This window comes from Porites lutea, chromosome 14 (genome assembly GCF_958299795.1).
Source record: "Porites lutea chromosome 14, jaPorLute2.1, whole genome shotgun sequence".
NCBI classification, from domain to species: domain Eukaryota; kingdom Metazoa; phylum Cnidaria; class Anthozoa; order Scleractinia; family Poritidae; genus Porites; species Porites lutea.
The window spans coordinates 22,589,455-22,607,513 of NC_133214.1; the positions used below are offsets into that span (position 1 = coordinate 22,589,455).

Sequence of the window (18,059 nt, forward strand, 5' to 3'; positions counted from 1 at the left end):
CATTGAAAAAGGATGCCTTGAAGGGGTAACTAAATCTTTATTGGGGTTATTTTATCATGTTGTCTAGGTTAATATTATTGTGATATTATTCAGAAACTCGCTGATCTTAATCGGCTGTCAGTAGCCTGCGTAGCAGGCGTCGAAAGGGGTAGGGGATAGGGAAAAAGGGAAAAAGGCAAGCTTTTCTCCCTCCCCCTCTCCCTCCCCTTTTTGCGCCTGCCACGCAGGCTAGCTGTCAGTACGTAAGGCTCGCAGCATGGACTATATATGAACTCATTATCGGCGAATTTTGGAATAATTAAGGTACCAAAAAGCCAAATCACTTTTCGAAGAGTAAAAAAGTGAAAAAAGTCTTCAAGAATGTCAAGTCCATATACAAGTCACAGGAAAGATATCGTATATCCTTAACAGCAATTAAAACAGAAAATGCCGAAAAATCTCCTTACCATCAGCCAAGTTAAACGTCATATCCGTCCAATACTCCATTCTCAGCATGTAACGAGTGTTATCATTTGGTTTTTAAAAACCCATATCACTTCTTCTAACTCTTTTTCTTTACTTAAATTCACTTTTGGGGGCCACAACCGGCCACGACTAAAGTGAAAGCTCTCAAACACGCTAAAAACAGTCGAGTAACCTTGGCTGCCTTGATAAAGATGAAGCTTTGTTAATATTTTATGGAATTGCCGGTTATGTATATGACATGTTGGTGTATATTTCATTGACGTAAATAGCGTAAATAGCAAAAAAGGTGGGCAGTTTTAATCCCGTCTGTATGTTTTAATTGTCATCATTTTTATGTCTATCACTCAGTTTCTTTTGAAATACTGTGAGCAAAAAAACTTGAAATCAACTGACAAAACGAAATTCATTTTTTCCAAATTCATTACGGATGTTTCAACATGCACAATTTTTAACTCAGATGTGTTCTATAATGACAGCAAAGCTGTCAAATAAATGATACATGTCAAAGATGTCTCCACAAGTTGAAAGCGAAGTATCACTTACAGTTTCCTGGCTCTGCGGACTCGTAGCTAAACTTGGCTTTCTTTTGAGAAGAACGTTTCTTGCTTCCACGTTTAGGCATGATCACAATTGATGAAACAAAAAACAACTTTAAAAGAGCATCATTCAGCAATAACTTTGGGACAAGTGTGAGGATATTGGGATGGTTCTTCGTTTGAAGAAATTACAGCTTTGTTTAAAAGGAAAAAATGTACCGATTTGAACCTTACTGATCAGCATTTCATCACGATTTGTTTCATTCGATGAAGACTTTGATCGACTTTGAGACCGCGGTCACCACAGGGAATTAATTTTGGAAAGCTTTTCTGGAGAAAACAGTTATTCTAAATTATATTCCTCGGCCAATCATCGACTTCATTTTTCCAAACATAATTAATTATTTACTACGTTTAAGTGAGAAGATGGTTAAATTTAATAGTGTATTTAGTACACCTTCTGTTACCATAGAATTTCAAGTAAGCAGAGTCTATTGAATTAACAACGGAAGCACGTACTAAAGAAAAGTGACAATATGAACCTCTTGTAAACCTGGGAAAAAACTGAAGGAATTACACTTAAGTTTAAGAGCCAGATATCATAAGAAAATCATTAAACTTATATTTGAATAGACAAGAGAGCTAAAAAGATTTACTCCCCATCTAGAGATGAGATCAGTAAGCATTATAAATTATATTTAACTAAAATTTAAGCCATAAAAAAACTTATAAAAATTAATGTACGAGTAAAATTATCAAAAATATCACCTGTGGTCATATCCAGTCGGCAGAATAAGTGATAAATATAAACTAACGTCCTTAACTTTAAACCAAAACAACAATAAAAGGCAGTCATATGTGGCTACTGCTTTACTTTTTAAAGAAAATTGTGGTAAAAAAAGCAAATCTTAACAAAGAACATTTCAAAGAACAAAGAGATGAAATGAAAAAGGAATCCGACTTACTCGATCATTGAAGAGAGTTATATGTATGTAGATCCCTCAGAGCTGGCACAAGAAGTTGAAAATTTATATACTAGGACTAGACACGTCTTATTGGCAAGATATACTTACTTGAACAAGGTGCATTAAAACACAATATTTTTACAGGCACATGATATTGAACTGATACAACATCGTACTGGCACAAGATACTGAAAATTGACTCCCATGTGTCAATGCTCAGTCATGTTTGTCTTAAGTCAACCAAAAAGTGGTCGGATAAGGAAAACACAATTGACTAGATGCAAATGTGCCTGAGTATGAGTCAACAGGACCGTTATACCTATCAGATCAAGACACACAAAATGTTCATCTGCTTTACATTGTCATTTATTGTTGTATTGAGTTTGTTACAGACATTAGTAAATATATAACCTGTGTTACAGGGCAGGAGTACTGTTTTCGGCCTCTACTCAAGGTTTGCAAATGCGTTTGTGCCCGGAGGCGTATTTGGAGCCAATTATTTCTCAGGTTCGTTCTCCAGTTCCTTTTTCCAGGGTGTCCTACATATACATCATTTGGCCCATTGGGGTAATCCTCTGACCAGTACAAGAATTGCGCCCACACATGCATTTTGGCGAACCTCGTTAGCTGAAAATAAGAACCATGGTATTAAAAAGGAATTCGGTGAACCATGCTAAATCGTCTCCAATTGCGCTACTTTCTTGCCCTAACAACTGTATGATCTTACAGATTTATCAGACGACCAAAATTTGCATAATGAGCTTCGGGTAAATCAACGATGTTGGCCTTATGGCTTATCCCTTCCCACAATTCAGCTTGAACTTTTCAATTTCGGAGCGGACAGATCTAAGCCACTTCCTGTAGAACCAATTAAGTTACGCGAGTATATTTTTAACCTTTCGATACCAGGAAAGGCGATTCTACACTGGAAAAACAAGAGCATCACAAAATGAAGTAAATTAACTGCTTGTCAATAGCTTGTATTTCAATTCAAAAGCATCGGCCATCGCTGGCTTACTGGTAAGAACCATGACACATGCGAGAATAGCTGTTATTTAGAGGGAAACCAATAAAGTCAATAGGCCGGAATTATGAATATCCCAAACTACGCTTAACCATTTACATGGACTGTATAGACAACGGGAAATTGCTGTACAATCATGCACCAATATTCGGTAGATTGAATGCCAAACGAATCCTTGGTTTAAACCTTTAAATCTGTGGTACCGATGAGGAGAAATTGCTTGACAATTATAATGTTCAACATATTCTCCTTACCGTTTCCCACACATTTCCTATGGTACTGACGAGGAGAATTCGTTTTTTAATCAATACCTTTACTCTTGCTGATCATTTCTTTTCTTCTTACAATCCATATGTTTGACTGGGCAGAAATACCATAAAGAGACACAGAATGTTGGTCGCGCTTTGTGCTTGAAAAGTTAAAAACGTACCTCAACGTACACCACGTCCGCAAAAACACTGATCCAGATTGAATCGGTTGACTTCCTCTTGGGTGACAGCAAACGTCAAACTGTGCTCAGTCTCTAACTGCTCTTTCACGTAGTTCATATGAACAACGCGCCCGAGGACGCGATAGTTATCTGGAATTAAAGGTATTTGTTGAAAATCAGTGAAGGGCTCTCTCTCTTTATTGAAGAACGGTTCATGTCACGGCTCATTTTCACACGTATTTTAGATTTCTGTAATAGTTGAATTTTTGGAAACAAAGTTTCTTTTGACCTTCGGTTTTCAACTGACTTTTTACTGTTTTGAGGAAATGATGAACGCTGATGAAAGACTCTTCTTTGCTCTTGTTAAAAGACATTATATAAAAATACTCACTTTTGTCTATGTGAACCACAGAAGGAGTTTGAGTCCATTTCTTTTCAGGAATTGTTGGACTACCACTGTATTAAGCCTGGCCCAGTTGTACATTAGCACATCCTCCGGATACGGTAACAGCGGCTTTGGTTAGTCAGAGAGTCCGTCAGGGTTAGGTGAAAATAACAACACTTAAATAGAGTTTTAAAGGAAACCATATTTACTCCGGTGACTGTAACTCGTGATAACTAAGTACTAATGCTTAATTTTTAGAGCCAGGTAAACTTCTGCTTTGATATGAAAATATCATCATATTGTGGTGAAAAAGAAACCTATCCGGAACAGGAAAGGTTTTGTGCTTGGACTTAATTTAAGAGTAGTGCTTTTTTTCTCATACCTTTCACAGTGATTTGCAGTGCTGTCATAACGATGAAGATACCAGTACAAAACGCAGCCATATTCTTCTTGCAGGCCGTCTTTAGACAAAGCTTTCTGAAGCAAGAAGATGAAGTGGATCCGAAGAAACTTATATATCATACATAAAAAACGCGTTGGAAAAGTTTAAATGGTTGAGTTCGAGAGATTTTTAATCAGTGCTGAACGAAAACAAGCAAAACTACCGTAGACACCTGACAAGAAAAATAAGAGAAACATATCGTAGGTGACAAAAAAAGGCGATTAAAACGTTGCCTCGCCTCTGTAGTGATACCTTGAGATGAATGACTTCTTCCTTCTTTTCGCCCTTCAATTATTTCAATTTACCCCTGTTGATCGATAAGCTACCTCTGTTTTCATTTTAAACATTTACCATGAAAAGGGAAAACCCATCGCTTGTTACCGGTAGGGTCTAGAGAAAATTCTTAAAATCGCAGAATTTGGTCGCAGACGGTCCCGTTCTTGTTAATTACAGGGGAATCAGCATTATCTTACAAGGGTATTAGCACGATCTCCAAATTTTTGTGGCCGAAAACTTTACAGGTTAAAATTCATACTTCTGATTTGGCGATTACTGCAAAATGAACGGGAGACCTTTAACACGATACCTAACAAGTAGACCGTTTCTAGAACTCATCATTTATGTCCTTTTAGCAGACACTTAAAGCTCGCCATAAATGTTTTATGGTGCGTACTAAAAGGCTGTCTATGGAAAAAACAATAACCTTTGGCAGGTAAAGTTTTTGTGGCATTTTACAAAGAAGATTAGCCTGCTTGTATTCCTTGGGGAGTTTTGGTTTGATTTTTTAATATGTTGAAACAGAGTAATTGTCACATATAGTAGAAAAATGCGATTGTATTAACGGAGAAACAAAGCTCAATAATTATAAAAATCAAATTATAGGGGATATTTAAGCAATAGAACCCACGCGGGATGTTGGGAGATACAGGAGAAAAGCTTGTAAATCACGATCCGAAGGCGGGTGTTTTACAAGCTTTTCGAGTGTTCTCCCAACATCCCAAGTGGGTTATCCCGCCCGTAAACCCATAGAAGGTGTGGTCTATTGCTTTTATAAAATAACTTGAAGTTTTCTATGAGTTTTCCGGCACAATAAAACATAGGTTTTTAACCAATCAGAACGCGCGTACCATCTTAGTTATTTTATAAAGTTTGATAGTTCAAAATATATGAAATCTGCATGTTGACATTGAAAACATACCACACTCCTATACAAAATCACTGGTCAAAGATATATTAGCCGTGAAGAATGTCTACGTTTTTGCAATGGGAGCCTCGAACTGGCTAATTATATATATGAGGTTCGGTCAAAAAAGCCTTCAAAACTTCAAATTAACCACCAAGTACAATAAATTCTTGAACACTTAAAAAGGGTATTCACCTTGAGGCCTGTAATCTTTGCCAGAGCCTGTTGACTGTTTTGCCATCGACAGTAAAACAAACGTGACCCAACGCAGAGATTTGCTTAATATATCAAAACCAGACAATAAGCAAAGCGGAATATCTAGAATCTCATCCGGTGGCCCTTGTCTTTTTTGCCACGTCTGAAACTTGTGAAAAATATTTCATGGTGTTCGAACTGTCGTGTGTTCAATCGACATGAGAAAGTTTTGGTAAATTTTTAAAATGCTCGTATTCGTAGCAAAATTTCCATTTCCCGTTTATCTTTTAAATTAACAGAACATTGGGAGGGAAATTACAGCAAATGAAAGTACTTAACAAGAACTAGGCTGCAGCGGTTATTAAACCTTCAATGCTTAAATTTGTAAAAACAAAAGTGGTTTTAACTAATGTCCTTTTTCGCGGCAAGTCTCTATTAAGTGATTCTATTTAAGTTAATGGTATACTTAATGAAGGATATAGCTGGAGACCACAGCAAAAGAAGTAGTACATTGAAGGTGGCTGATGTTACAATATTAATCGTTTACAGAAGACTAACTCTTAATTTTTGTATACAGCAATGAAAAGAGTCATCTTTTGCTGATAAAGAAATGAATTCGCCTTGGACCAAACGCAATTTTCACTTCAGTGCGAATGGGCTTGCTTTCATCCAGTTTCAATGAAAAGTTCCTGAGAATCAACGCAGTCACAGCTTTCATTTCTACCACAGCAAATGGCTGCCCAGCACATCGTCTGCTTCCACCCCCAAAAGGAAGAAATGAAAAGGTGTGTACAGCCATCTTGTCCTCCCAGCGGGTAGGATCAAACACTTCCGGTTTATGCCACAAATTATCCAAATGGTGCAGGACATAGGTATCCAGAAACAAAACAGACCCTTTGGGGATGTGATATCCTTTTCAAAAATAACCAACAGAAAAAATAAACCATTATATTAATCTCTCAAATATTACACAATCATATCTCAGTCTTAGGAGTTGTCAAAAGATGACATGCAGTGTAAAATTTCAGTTGACAGCTTTCATCATCCTATTTGATTTATTTCCAAAGGTTAAAATAAACCTAGAATAACTAGTGCCTGAGAAAAATTCTTTTGCTTCCTTTTTCTGATTTGGAGGTAACATTATCAGACCTTACATAGCTGCTAAGCGCATGATCATTTTACAGGCTCAAGAAGCGGCCTAAAAATAATTTCCATAAAAAAATATACCCAGATGAGGTAAAAATAAGCATAACCTTTTTCTGAAAACACAGAAGCTTACCTCCCAACTCAGTATCTCCGACAGCTCCTCTACTAAAACCCGTTATAACAGGAATGAGCCTCTGCGATTCCTTTATGCAGTTTGTCACATATTTGAGATCTTTCTCCATCTCTGAGGTAATCAAATCAGAATCCCCAAGGACTCTGTCTACTTCTTCTTGAGCAATAGCCTGAACTTCAGGGTGCTTGGCTGGAAAGGAAACATGTAAAAAAGGGCAGGACTTTACAATGCAGTACAGATGCCAGTCTTAACATAATAAGCAATGAAATCAAAAAGTTACATCGCCAGTTAAGCTAGGATAGGCTTAAATTTAACTGGGAGTGTGGTTTTATAAGAGCTAAGATTTACTCATGCAGAATTAAAGCAGGTATTGCATACATACCATCAATGGGCTTTTTAAAGTCAAAATCAAGGAGACATAGTGATTATTAGTGATTGATATGGGTGAGTGATCCTATTTGAATCTTAGTATAAATGGTAGTTTGGGTTTTTTCAGTTTAGGTTGGTATAAATAAGTATTTGTCAGAAAAGCATCAGGTGAAGAAACTTAGGGGAGGGGGGCTAATAGATTATGTTGTTGGTAATTTTTTATCTCAGGTATTTTATATTTTTATTTGTTTCAACTTCATTTGACATTAGCACACATTAACATACCCAAAAACAACAAAAAAAAACCAAAAATTACCTGAGATAGAAAATAAAACTACAAAGAGCCCAAACATTAACTGCTCTATGATAGAAATGAATTTTCCATATTTAAACACAGTTTACAAATGAATAAAAAGCTTAAAAAACTAATTAAAATTTAGAAAAAGATCTAACCTTTTTATAGATATATTTTTCTCAAATAGGTTAGATCTTTTTCTAAATTTTACTTATTAGTTTTTAAGCTTTTTCATTCATTTGTATACGGTGTTTAACTTTTAGATACAGGACCACATCAACTCCTCTGTAATTTTATCGTGTTTAAATAAATGTTGTTGGTGTTGTTGTTGTTGTTTGACGTGAAGCATAATAGCTCATTTTACAGTTACAGATGAAAACGAGGATGAAGTAGACTTTACTTTGATACAACCACTCATGCTTTCTTATGTAAATCATATTGTTCTTTAGTTAACAAGTATTTTAAAGCATAATTTCTGTAAGCAAACCAAGGAGGTTTCTATCAAAACATGGTCAACCTCAGCCTCACACTCATTAGAAAGCTAGTGTACTAAACCCACAACTGTAAAATGGTCTATTGAGAGGTTAGCAGTACTCACCTAGATGGTATAAAACCCAACATAGCTGTGATGTAGTAGTTTCAAACCCAGCAAACAAAAATGCCAGGATCTCATCATGTACTTCCTGATCTGTCAGCCTATACTTTGACTCGGGGTCTCGTGCTCTCAATAACAAAGTCAACAAGTCCTTTTTATTATCACCATCCTCCTCGCACTGACGCTGTTTAATGATTTGCTTGACAAGGTTATCAAGGACTCTTTGGTGCTGATGGACATGAAATGCTTTAAAAGGATGCCTCCAGGACCAAAGTTTTGGAAATACTAAAAAAGCTATATCCCCAGCATGCCTCAGGAATGAATTCACAGCCTACAATGATAGAAAACGAAATTATATACAACACAGTTACACTGAAACATTTTCAGTCTCAGAGGATAATATTTACATATTGGATTTTTGCAGGACATTCCTCTGAATATTTTTCTAACAACTTACCTTATATATTAATTGTCAATAAACAGAAAAGAGAGACCTTAGGGTTTAAATTAGTCAGAACATGTATTTTTCAAATAACCCAGTGTGCAAAGAAAGTCAGTTTTACAGCCTGCCATTCGGGCAAGCTGTAGCTAGCTTGTACTAGCCCACAAGTCATTTCAACTAGCCCCAAAACCCTTTTTGATCAGCAATTCTGCTGTAATTTGAATTTCCTCAAAAAACAGCACAACAGCAACCCGTCGGGCAAGTTAAGAACAAGAATCACTAGCCCGATAGCAAAATCCACTAGCCCTGGGCTATCGGACACGACTTTCTTTACACGCTGTAAACCCCCCCCACCCGCTTCCCACTAGCAGTGCATTTCAAGCTCCACCCACCCCCACCACTCCAAATACTCTGTGGATTTGTTTCCAAGTATCCACAGCCATGCTTGTATTTAGTCCTGTGTGCCACCATCCTTCTTTATGCTGTAGATGTTGCTAAGAGTTAAAAATTAAGTAAAAAAGAGCTAACCTTGACAAGTTTGTCATCAGGTTGTTCTTGTACTTTCAGGTCAAAACCAAATGCTGCTTTGCTGATGATATCAAGTCCAAGGCTCTTTATACACGCAAAAGCTTCCACAGATGAATCAACAGAGACCTTCTTCCACCTATCTATAACAATTTTAGTTTTTTCGCTAATGACTTCCAAAGCATAGCTCAGAAAACCAGAATGAAACAATGGCAAAATAAGTCGTCGGTGTTTCTTCCATATTTCACCTTCCAAGCCATTAAGACCATATTTCCCAAGAAGTGTTTGAAAACGAGCTTGCGTTAGTTTTGAAATTGCGTAGCTCTTGGATTTCAGAACCTCTTCACATAATGCTGGATCAGCAATAGAGAAGATATCTCTTCCATACAATGGGGGTCTCCCCATTTGAATCCTCACTATCTTGCCATACTTTTTGTGCAGTTCAAGGAGTCGCACATGCCGCTCTTCTACATTGGACTGAAATATGGCTGTGTTACCAGAAAGCCAGTGACCTGGTGGACCAGGGGCCATGGGCCTGAGGATAAATAACTTCATGGTCGTTAATAGTTAACCTAAAAAATAATCACTTAGGCAAGCATGTCTGGAAAGGTTATAATGAGAGAAAAGCGTACATCACGGTTACACAAGAAATTGCGTTTAGTGTAGGGGCAGTTAGCCTTTCACGTAAGAAAAAGACATGCTTATTCAATGGTTATTAAGCCCCAACAGGCAACACAATGCAACAGGCACACAGTGTCATATATCATTTATACGTGGGTAATCAAGCCACGTTTGTTTGAGAGCGCTAAGCACTCCATCGCAGCCACGTAGACTACGTTCTACTTGATTTTTTTCTTTCTCAGTTTTCTACTTATTATCATTCATTACCATATACAAAAACAAAGGAAAAAAATTAAGCTTAAGCCGTTTGTAACCAGAACATTAACTTTCAGCTCCGAGACGTTTATGCAATTATTCGGTTAAATTTTATCATTTCTTACCGTTTATGTGATATCTTTTTTGTTAGAACATTTAAAATGTACCATGCAATAATAACAACTGTACAAGACAGCAACAAATTCTCCGGAAAGACAAAAACACCGTCGGCCATGTTTGCAGCAAAGGGGGTTTGCACAGGTCATGTGGCATGCGCGCGAGTATCCAGGTGTATGCAATCAAGCACTTGAGCTAATTTTAACGAACTTTTTAACGGTATTTAATCTTGTACCCTGAAGAAGGCAGCATCGTCGAGACGTCGGTTCAGACTGTTAAAATAACAGCGTCGATTTTTCAATTTTCAAATTAACATTAAGCAACTACACAAGTTTTTTGCACAGGTTACCCAAGTGCAATATACAGGTAACATCAACGAAAAACACAGGCTGCCATCCTTTTGGTCAGCAGATGAAAATTCCTAGAAAGACGAAAAACGCCACGAAGCGACATATTTTCACTTTACTGATGACGTTGCCCCGTCTTAGTCCTTTATTTTCCATGCAAACTGCTACCGACCTCATCTTACGCTTGGGTAACCTGTGGGGAGTTGTGGCAGGGGCCCTTTCAGTTCAGGGCAAGACAGGCATAAATTTGCGAACATTTCGAAAGCTTATCCTTTGGTGAAAGTGAAATAAAACTCTGTACCTGTGTTGTTTCGAAAAGCGGGAAATACGTCCGATTTGGGAGATTTCACGAGGAACTTTGTCCAAGAAATAGCGGATAGGGGCACATGTTAATTTTTGGATCTTCTAAATGAGTTATTTATCAGAAAAAGAATTCTCAAGGAAAGTTTGCCTTGAAGGAAAGATCTATTAATTCTGTTATTTGCCCTTAGGAATCATACTGACCATACTGTTTGAATTTCTTTTTCTCAAGTTCTATAATATGATATAGGCACACAGAACTGCATAGAACTACAAATTTTATCACTTAAACCGAGAAAATTCTTTAACGAGCTTTTTCTTGGTTGTTGAAGCGGTCAAAAATTATTAATAATAAATCTATTCGTCATGGTGATACACCTTACCGTAGAAGCAATAATAGAATCGTGCCTTTTTACACCTTTGGTAAAAAGTCAGTCGGTTTAAGATTACTTCATTGACTTTAAATTTAACATTTTGTTGTGGGGCTGAAACAAAATGTTATCAAAGGGTTTTTCTAACCTGGCGTGTGGTGTATTTGCGTGTTTACATCACAGGGAGGGGTGTAAGTTGGATTGTTCAGTATGCCTGTCACGGCGATTGTCTATATTCTAGTCACGTTCCGCTCATGACCGATTAACATTTTCGGTTACAGTAGACTCTCGCTCTACAACAAACGACGTCAAATAACGCGTTAATTTGCGTTATATCAAGAGTTGTCCAGTTTCTAACTCTTATTCGTCATTAGAAAGTAAGTTTTGTCGGCTAAGCTTCAATAAACAGCTTTATTTAATGAGGCTGAACTGACAGAACAGGTGACAAAACGTGTTGCCCACCACGAAAATTAATCGAGGATATAACATACAAAACTACACACTCGCAGTAAAGTTGTGTCATAAAACTGATGTGTTTGCATTATTTTGTCTGTTTGCTCCAACTCTAATCAGGGCGGTATGTTTCAGTGAAAACTAATAAGAGGAAGTCATTAACAACCATTTCAAGTATCCACGGGATTCTAAGAGACTTACCTTAATCGGTGATGAATAATTTTACTGGCTTCGAAAAAGTTAAATCGAATCAAGGTGCAGTTTTATTAAGTTTTCCTCACTATAGCAATCAAAGTATATGTAAAGCTTGAAAATGCTTTCATGTTATGGGTCGTGTTGCCACCACCTAATAATCTACGAGCCTTAAAACACTTTTAAGAGACTAGGAATCAGATTTGACAAGGATTACAATGCCAATGGTTACTTTTTAATCTTGCTGTCAAAAACCTGTTAAACTGACGTTTCGTGCTTTAGCCCTTCGTCAGGGCGAATCGAATGTGTTAAACTCCCCCGCTGTGAACATTTTGTTTTGAAACTAATCCCTTAATTCTTTTCTGTTACTGAGACCTAACAACACCGGCCTTGGAAGGATTTGGTGAATCGCAGTAGGGTGCCTACAAAAGAAATTAATGTAGCGTTATAGCCTTTTTCACATTTTTACATTTTTTTCCTCTTTAACACACAACAAATTTTCTATTTATTACATCTACTACACTTCTCAAAACACCACTGAGCGCTAAAAGGACGTTATTTGTGAAGTCCCTAGAATCGACAGAATCAGCTAGAATCAGTTTTTCCGGGGGGAGTGAGGCACGTAGAAATCAAAAGAGGGAAAATTAAACACGGTCAATTTTGTAACATTTAAAAAACTCACGATTCACGAAAGAAATATGTATATCGCGCGATTTAACCAACAATTTAAGGAGTATCTTCCCCACCTGATATAGTGGAAGTAATAAAAAATTTTTGAGCGCATTAATTGTGATTCGACCTCAAGACTTTGGAAGCTTTATTAAGGACATGCTAACTCGGTTTTTCAATTCAGTATCCTCGCTTTTATCTCAAAAATCGCCATCTGGGGAAGTGGTATAGCAAAGCAAGGTTATCAAGATTTCCGATCACACCAATACTGTTATAAAGGTTTGTTAAATCAATTCATAATATTTGTAATTCTTCTTGTCACGTTACCAGTAGTGATTTTATCGTTTAATATAAGTTCTGTTTACTTTTCCTTCTTTTCATTAGTGATGAGTATTGCTGTGACCCAACAGACTTTATAAATCTAACAACACCCTAAGTATTGCGGCTTTTCCAAAAGGGTTTTTCTCGATCCGCGGACAGCTTTAGGCCTAGAAGATGAAACGTTCTAGAACCCAGCAAGTCCTTAGGGCTTCTAGAGGTTTTGTTTTTTGTCTCAAGCAATTCGTCTGCCTCTAGGGGTTCAACTACATGTGTATGGTGTTAATGATTAATTGCCATCTTTATTCATTGTACCAAACGTAATTTATTCTACTTTTGAAACAAACGCCGCTAGCGATGGAAGCGGGAGGTGGCATTAAGAAATGAACCACTGATTGTTAAACTGTCGGAAAAAATTCATCATTATGTTATGGTTTCTTCCGACGTTGAGGAGCTGCTTTGTTACATTATAAAGCACTTACTTCAACAGTCTAAGTAGACATCCACACCATTCTTTTGCTAGAGTGAATATCAAGCACCTTTGATTAGCTTACAAGCTCAGTATGGAAAATATCACTACCATCAGTTTAGACTCAGGATTTTTAAGAGAAAACTTATCAATCAGAGCAGTGAAGCTTATACTGTATGGTCTCATTTTTATTACCGGTATAACAGGGAATATGTTGGTTTGTTTGGTCGTTTGTCGACAGCGGAAGCTTCGCACATCAACAAACTTCTATATTGTGAACTTGGCGGTGGCAGATCTTGCCGTACTAATATTGTGCATACCATTCGATGTTACGGTTCAAGAAAACAGCTATGTTTGGCCATTCGGAAAGTTTCTTTGTCACATCATTTATCCTATAATGACAATGTGCACGTTCGCCTCGGTGGGAACTCTCACTGCGATCGCCTATAACCGATACACGGCCATTTCACGTCCAATGCGTGTGCAAGCGGGAAGAAAACGCGCCAAAATTACTATCGCGATCATCTGGGCAGCATCGTTAACGTTTGTTATTCCATACACTTCAGTTTTAAGAGTTCGTAACTCTCGCTGCGAAGAGACATGGCCGAAGCTTTACAGCCGTACTTACACGATTTTTATATTCTTATTTCAGTACATTGTTCCTCTATCATTTATTTCCCTAGCCTACATGAAAATAGCGTTGCTACTACGCAGGAATCGAAATCATCTTACTGCCGCGCACAGGGTGCAAGATCGGGACGTTGCCAAAGTCGTACGGATGATGGCAATTGTAGTTTTATTATTCGCTGTTTGTATGCTTCCAAATCACATTCTCTGGCTGTTAAGAGAATTTACCAAAGATTTCCCAGAGTCCGGACGGAAGGTTCTCGGATGGGGTGAGATACTTATTTACGCCAACAGCTGTACAAATCCGATTGTTTATAGCATCTGTATTGAGGAATTTCGTCTGGCGTTCAAAGCGTATATCACAAAATGTTGCCGGGTAACCGAAGAAGACATCAGACCTGTTCGAAGAGTTTTTGAACGCATTTCCATCAGAGAAAGAAGTGCTTCAGCAAATGAGAGAATTTTTGCAAGACATTTGAATCGCCGTCTTAGGGGTTCACTCCAACGAAATCAATCGCTGCAAAGTCGTGATAGTGTTACGAAAATTTTCACTAGATCAAACACTAGTCGCACACTTTTAACTGCGGAAGAATCTCGCCCAAGTCAAGACAGAATTCTTACACTTTTGCCAAAAACAGAGTCAGGGAGAAATACACCTAAACATGCAGTTATGAACGGTAATTCCTTCACAACAACTGCAGTTTAAAACTGAGCCTGAGGATGAATATTAAACATGCTTTATTCGCAAGTCACGGAATGCGGTTTCTCTTGAGTCTATCAGTGTTCCTTGAAGGAAAGCTTAAACTTTAACTGATTTATTTGAACTTACAGACTCTACATTCTGTTTTGTCAAAATTGAATCTGTGAATAGGTTTTTTTAAGTGCAGTCATTCAGAAATAAAAAAAATTATCGTAGTTCTTTTCCAACCTCCCTGTGATTTAAACTATTTTTTCAAGAAATGTTCTTGCAATTTATGGCAATAATCGAAGAAACGTTGACGATTTGTTGTAATTTAACGCGGAACTGCTTTGCTTCGGTAAAAACTCAAGTGGCTAACTCAACTGATAATTACCAAAAAAAGAACGTTTTCATACCTATTCCTGTCTTTATTTTAAGTGAAATGACGGGAATATCACTGTAGCATTGTCAAACCCTATTCTTACTTGATGCCCCTTTATAATAGTTCTTTTGACGGAAACTCAGTGGACAGTTTAGCGATGCCACGTTTCTTGCTTATATGTTTAGGTTATCTCTGTTGGTGTCAACGAGTTCATAGGGTTTGGCATTGTTCTTTTCAAGTCCGATACAGTTTATAGTATCAGGTGATATATTATAGCAAGCAACAGTTTTCAAGAACTTAAGGCGGTAACAACCAAGTCAGTACAAGAGCATGTTTTGGTAAAGAAAGGCTAGAAAGCCTTTGTAACTTTGTAATACTGTTTCTGACCAAGAAACTCCAACACGATTATTTCAATGAAGCAAAACAAAACTTAGCTTATCAAGCGTATCGCGTTTACCAAGGTCGCCAGTAAATATTACAGAGAAATTTAATAAAGGTGAATTTCTGTGAAAGTTGTGAAATTACACTAAGTTTCTACGGCTGCTTATGTTTCACTGTAGAGAAGCGTTTCCTAAAAGCCATTTGGAATACCAAACTTAAAAAATAAACAGTGATACGCTCAACAATTATGCCGGTAGAGGAGGATCGAATATCTGCCGAAGGCGGAGGCGGTCATGTACTCTCCGAAATCTGGGTATTCTTTCACATCTTGCAAAAGTCGAAATATATTATTGCTTTTACATTCACTTAAAATATTTCCAGACTTAAAACATCCTTTCCCTGAATAAAATTTTTTGCTTTTTTCGATATTCTTATAGGCTGCTTATGGATCCTTTTTTCGATCTCCTTAACAAATCAGTCATCATCTTTTGAGTGGGTTTCAGTGTATTTTTGCCGTCTGTTTTAATCAGTGTTTTGGCTATTTTGTATTTTTTAAGCAATTGAAATCTTCCAGTCAATTCCTCAAGCTCCAATTCATTGTTGTCTTTCGTCCTACGAGTATTCTTTTATTGGATTATTGACGTTAAATCGCCAAATTTGGTCAGTGTTTGCGCCTTTTAAAAATTTAGCCGGGGGATTTAAACCCATCAAAGAATTTGAATGACCCATTCAGGCAACAGCTGTTAACTCATAAAATGTGCGCTTTTCAGCAAATCTGTGAATTTCACCACAAGGCGGTACCTTTTCACTTTATCAATTCAATTTTTGGTTTCGTACATGGTTTTGTATCCAATATTTTATTTATGATCCTTGAAACTTAAAATCATCCATCTATAAAGCTTTATATTGATAGTTTCTCAATAAAGAAATGAATGAATAAGTATTGGGTAATTCTATGAAGTCCACATTTAATGACTAGTGTAAATGCATAAAATCTATCTTTTTTTGTCATCGAATTTCTGCGAAGAAATGTATTAATAAAGATAACTTCTTCTACCCACAAAGGAGATGAATCTTAAGGTCATAGGTTATAAAACAAAACAGTTTCTGGTTTCTAAACTTTTGGTGGAAAATTTGGAGGTTGCAAAACCATGCATGAATCGTTTAAAGCTCACTGCAAATAAATATAATTTCGTGATAAAAATATCTCTAAATCTTATTTATCAGTACAGAGAAGATATTAGTGTTCATTTTCAGCACATTTTTAGATAACCCTACTATATAGTTGATATGTTATCATCAATGCTAACGAAATCTTTAGAGATGATATTTGTTGTGCGTTGCATGTATAGCTGGTTTTCACGTGACGCAATCAAACTAAAGAAATATCAATTCTTCTGAGTTTTTACTGACATGACGTTTTAGAGCAGTCAAAAACTTATGTTTTCGCAACTTTTCAGTTTGAGAGGTTTCTTCGTTTTGACATAAAGTACCCTTGAATTTTTTATTTTTTCAAGACGCTGTATTTAAATGGCGGCCGCGAGAGCTGTCATAAACGTTTAAAGGGTGGTTTTTTTTTTTAGATTTTGCTTCCTGAAGAGTTCTTGTATTAAAACGTGTATTAGTTGAGTTCCTAGAGTGATGAATACAAACTTTCCTAGCATAACTTCTCAGTGTTGGTTTCCCGTGGCCGCCATGTTGGTTTTCTCCCGGGGGACACCATCATGGCGTCTCCATGCAAAGGTCGATAAATTTGGACAAAACATAGTGGCTCACATATGAAAATTAGATAAGACATGAATCTTGGTGACGCAGTTTGCTTATTCATCTTCTTTCATATGCCAGATTCTGGGCATTTATCTTGTATACTTTCCATTCTTATTTTTGATAGCGTGACCCAAAATAATAATCTATAGTCAAACATGTGGGAGGAAATTGATAGCCTACACAACAGGTGTTATCTTTTCGCGTTTTCAGGTGAGCGAAGGCAAGCGCGAAGCGATCGAGGGAAGTCTGAAATGTCAGTCGTCTCTTTCCGCTAACCTGTGGGGTTCAGACTACGATCGAGGAGCGCCTGCCTGTGTCTAGCGTTTCTCGCTTGCCTCGCGCTTGACTTCGCTCCCATAAAAAACGCGAAAAAAAGCCTGTTGATCAAAATTGATCACATCAAAACAACCTTTCCTTCAAGAACTTGCCGTTTGCCGACAAGGCAAAAGAAAAGTTTCTGCTGTATACTAACTAGTATCAAAGTTTATAGATTTACAGAATGCGTTCCATTGATTTCTCTCTCTCCTTTAGTAATCACTCCATGACTTTGGGATTTCTGGATTTCGGATATGCCATAAAAAGCAAAATCCAAAAGACCGAATTAAACGCCCGAGAAATCCTGGCATTTGATTAACTGATTCTCTCCCTTTTCTGTTCTCAACAAGAACAGCAGCAGTCTGGGACGCGCGGACATGATTTAATTTAGCAGAAAAAAAAACGACCAGTGTTCACGAAAACAGTTTTGCAAATTCTTTTTCGGATTTCCCATAAAAACGTTCAAGAAGGAAATCCACGAAGTCCGTTACTGTTTTATTGCGAAATCCAAAATGTAAATATAAATTTTCCAATCGAACGCACCCTAAATCTCTTACTCGCACTCGTTGTTGATGCTTAAACTTTCTACTGCACCCTTATCACGAGGGCTAACTTGTCCCAAAGCGTGTATTACAGACTTTCCCTGCATACAACATGACCTCTGGC

The 18,059-nt window shown here is 37.3% G+C and overlaps 3 protein-coding genes across 3 annotated transcripts in view; 1 reads left to right on the forward strand and 2 right to left on the reverse strand.

The window, feature by feature from the left end:
* Window positions 1-1,379, reverse strand: part of LOC140924066 (myosin-IIIb-like) — a 35,396-nt gene extending 34,017 nt beyond the window's left edge. The window contains exon 1 of the mRNA XM_073374064.1: window positions 1,009-1,379. Coding sequence (XP_073230165.1) covers window positions 1,009-1,087 — 79 coding nt within the window. The 5' untranslated portion in view covers window positions 1,088-1,379. The remainder of the gene's footprint in view (window positions 1-1,008) is intronic.
* A 3,663-nt stretch (window positions 1,380-5,042) lies between these two features.
* Window positions 5,043-10,428, reverse strand: LOC140924215 (cytochrome P450 4X1-like). Its single transcript, XM_073374252.1, has 5 exons — window positions 10,132-10,428; window positions 9,134-9,665; window positions 8,167-8,494; window positions 6,905-7,093; window positions 5,043-6,537 (listed from the first exon to the last, which is right to left on the reverse strand). The coding sequence occupies exons 1-5, from the start codon at window positions 10,239-10,241 to the stop codon at window positions 6,215-6,217; spliced, it is 1,482 nt and encodes a 493-aa protein (XP_073230353.1). The 5' UTR covers window positions 10,242-10,428; the 3' UTR covers window positions 5,043-6,214.
* A 2,540-nt stretch (window positions 10,429-12,968) lies between these two features.
* Window positions 12,969-15,088, forward strand: LOC140924601 (galanin receptor type 1-like). Its single transcript, XM_073374622.1, has one exon. It carries the CDS (start codon window positions 13,337-13,339, stop codon window positions 14,573-14,575), a length of 1,239 nt encoding a protein of 412 aa, XP_073230723.1. The 5' UTR covers window positions 12,969-13,336; the 3' UTR covers window positions 14,576-15,088.
* The last annotated feature ends 2,971 nt before the right edge of the window (window positions 15,089-18,059 follow it).

What these genes read in the sequence shown, in the direction of transcription:
- LOC140924215 (XM_073374252.1), bottom strand. Translation starts at nt 10,241, where the DNA reads ATGGCCGACGGTGTTTTTGTCTTTCCGGAGAATTTGTTGCTGTCTTGT. An exon ending in AAAAAGATATCACATAAACG is followed by an intron (nt 9,666 to 10,131) that starts GTAAGAAATGAT and finishes ATTTATCCTCAG; the next exon opens with GCCCATGGCCCCTGGTCCAC. An exon ending in TTGGGTTTTATACCATCTAG is followed by an intron (nt 7,094 to 8,166) that starts GTGAGTACTGCT and finishes TTTCCTTTCCAG; the next exon opens with CCAAGCACCCTGAAGTTCAG.
- LOC140924601 (XM_073374622.1), top strand. Translation starts at nt 13,337, where the DNA reads ATGGAAAATATCACTACCATCAGTTTAGACTCAGGATTTTTAAGAGAA.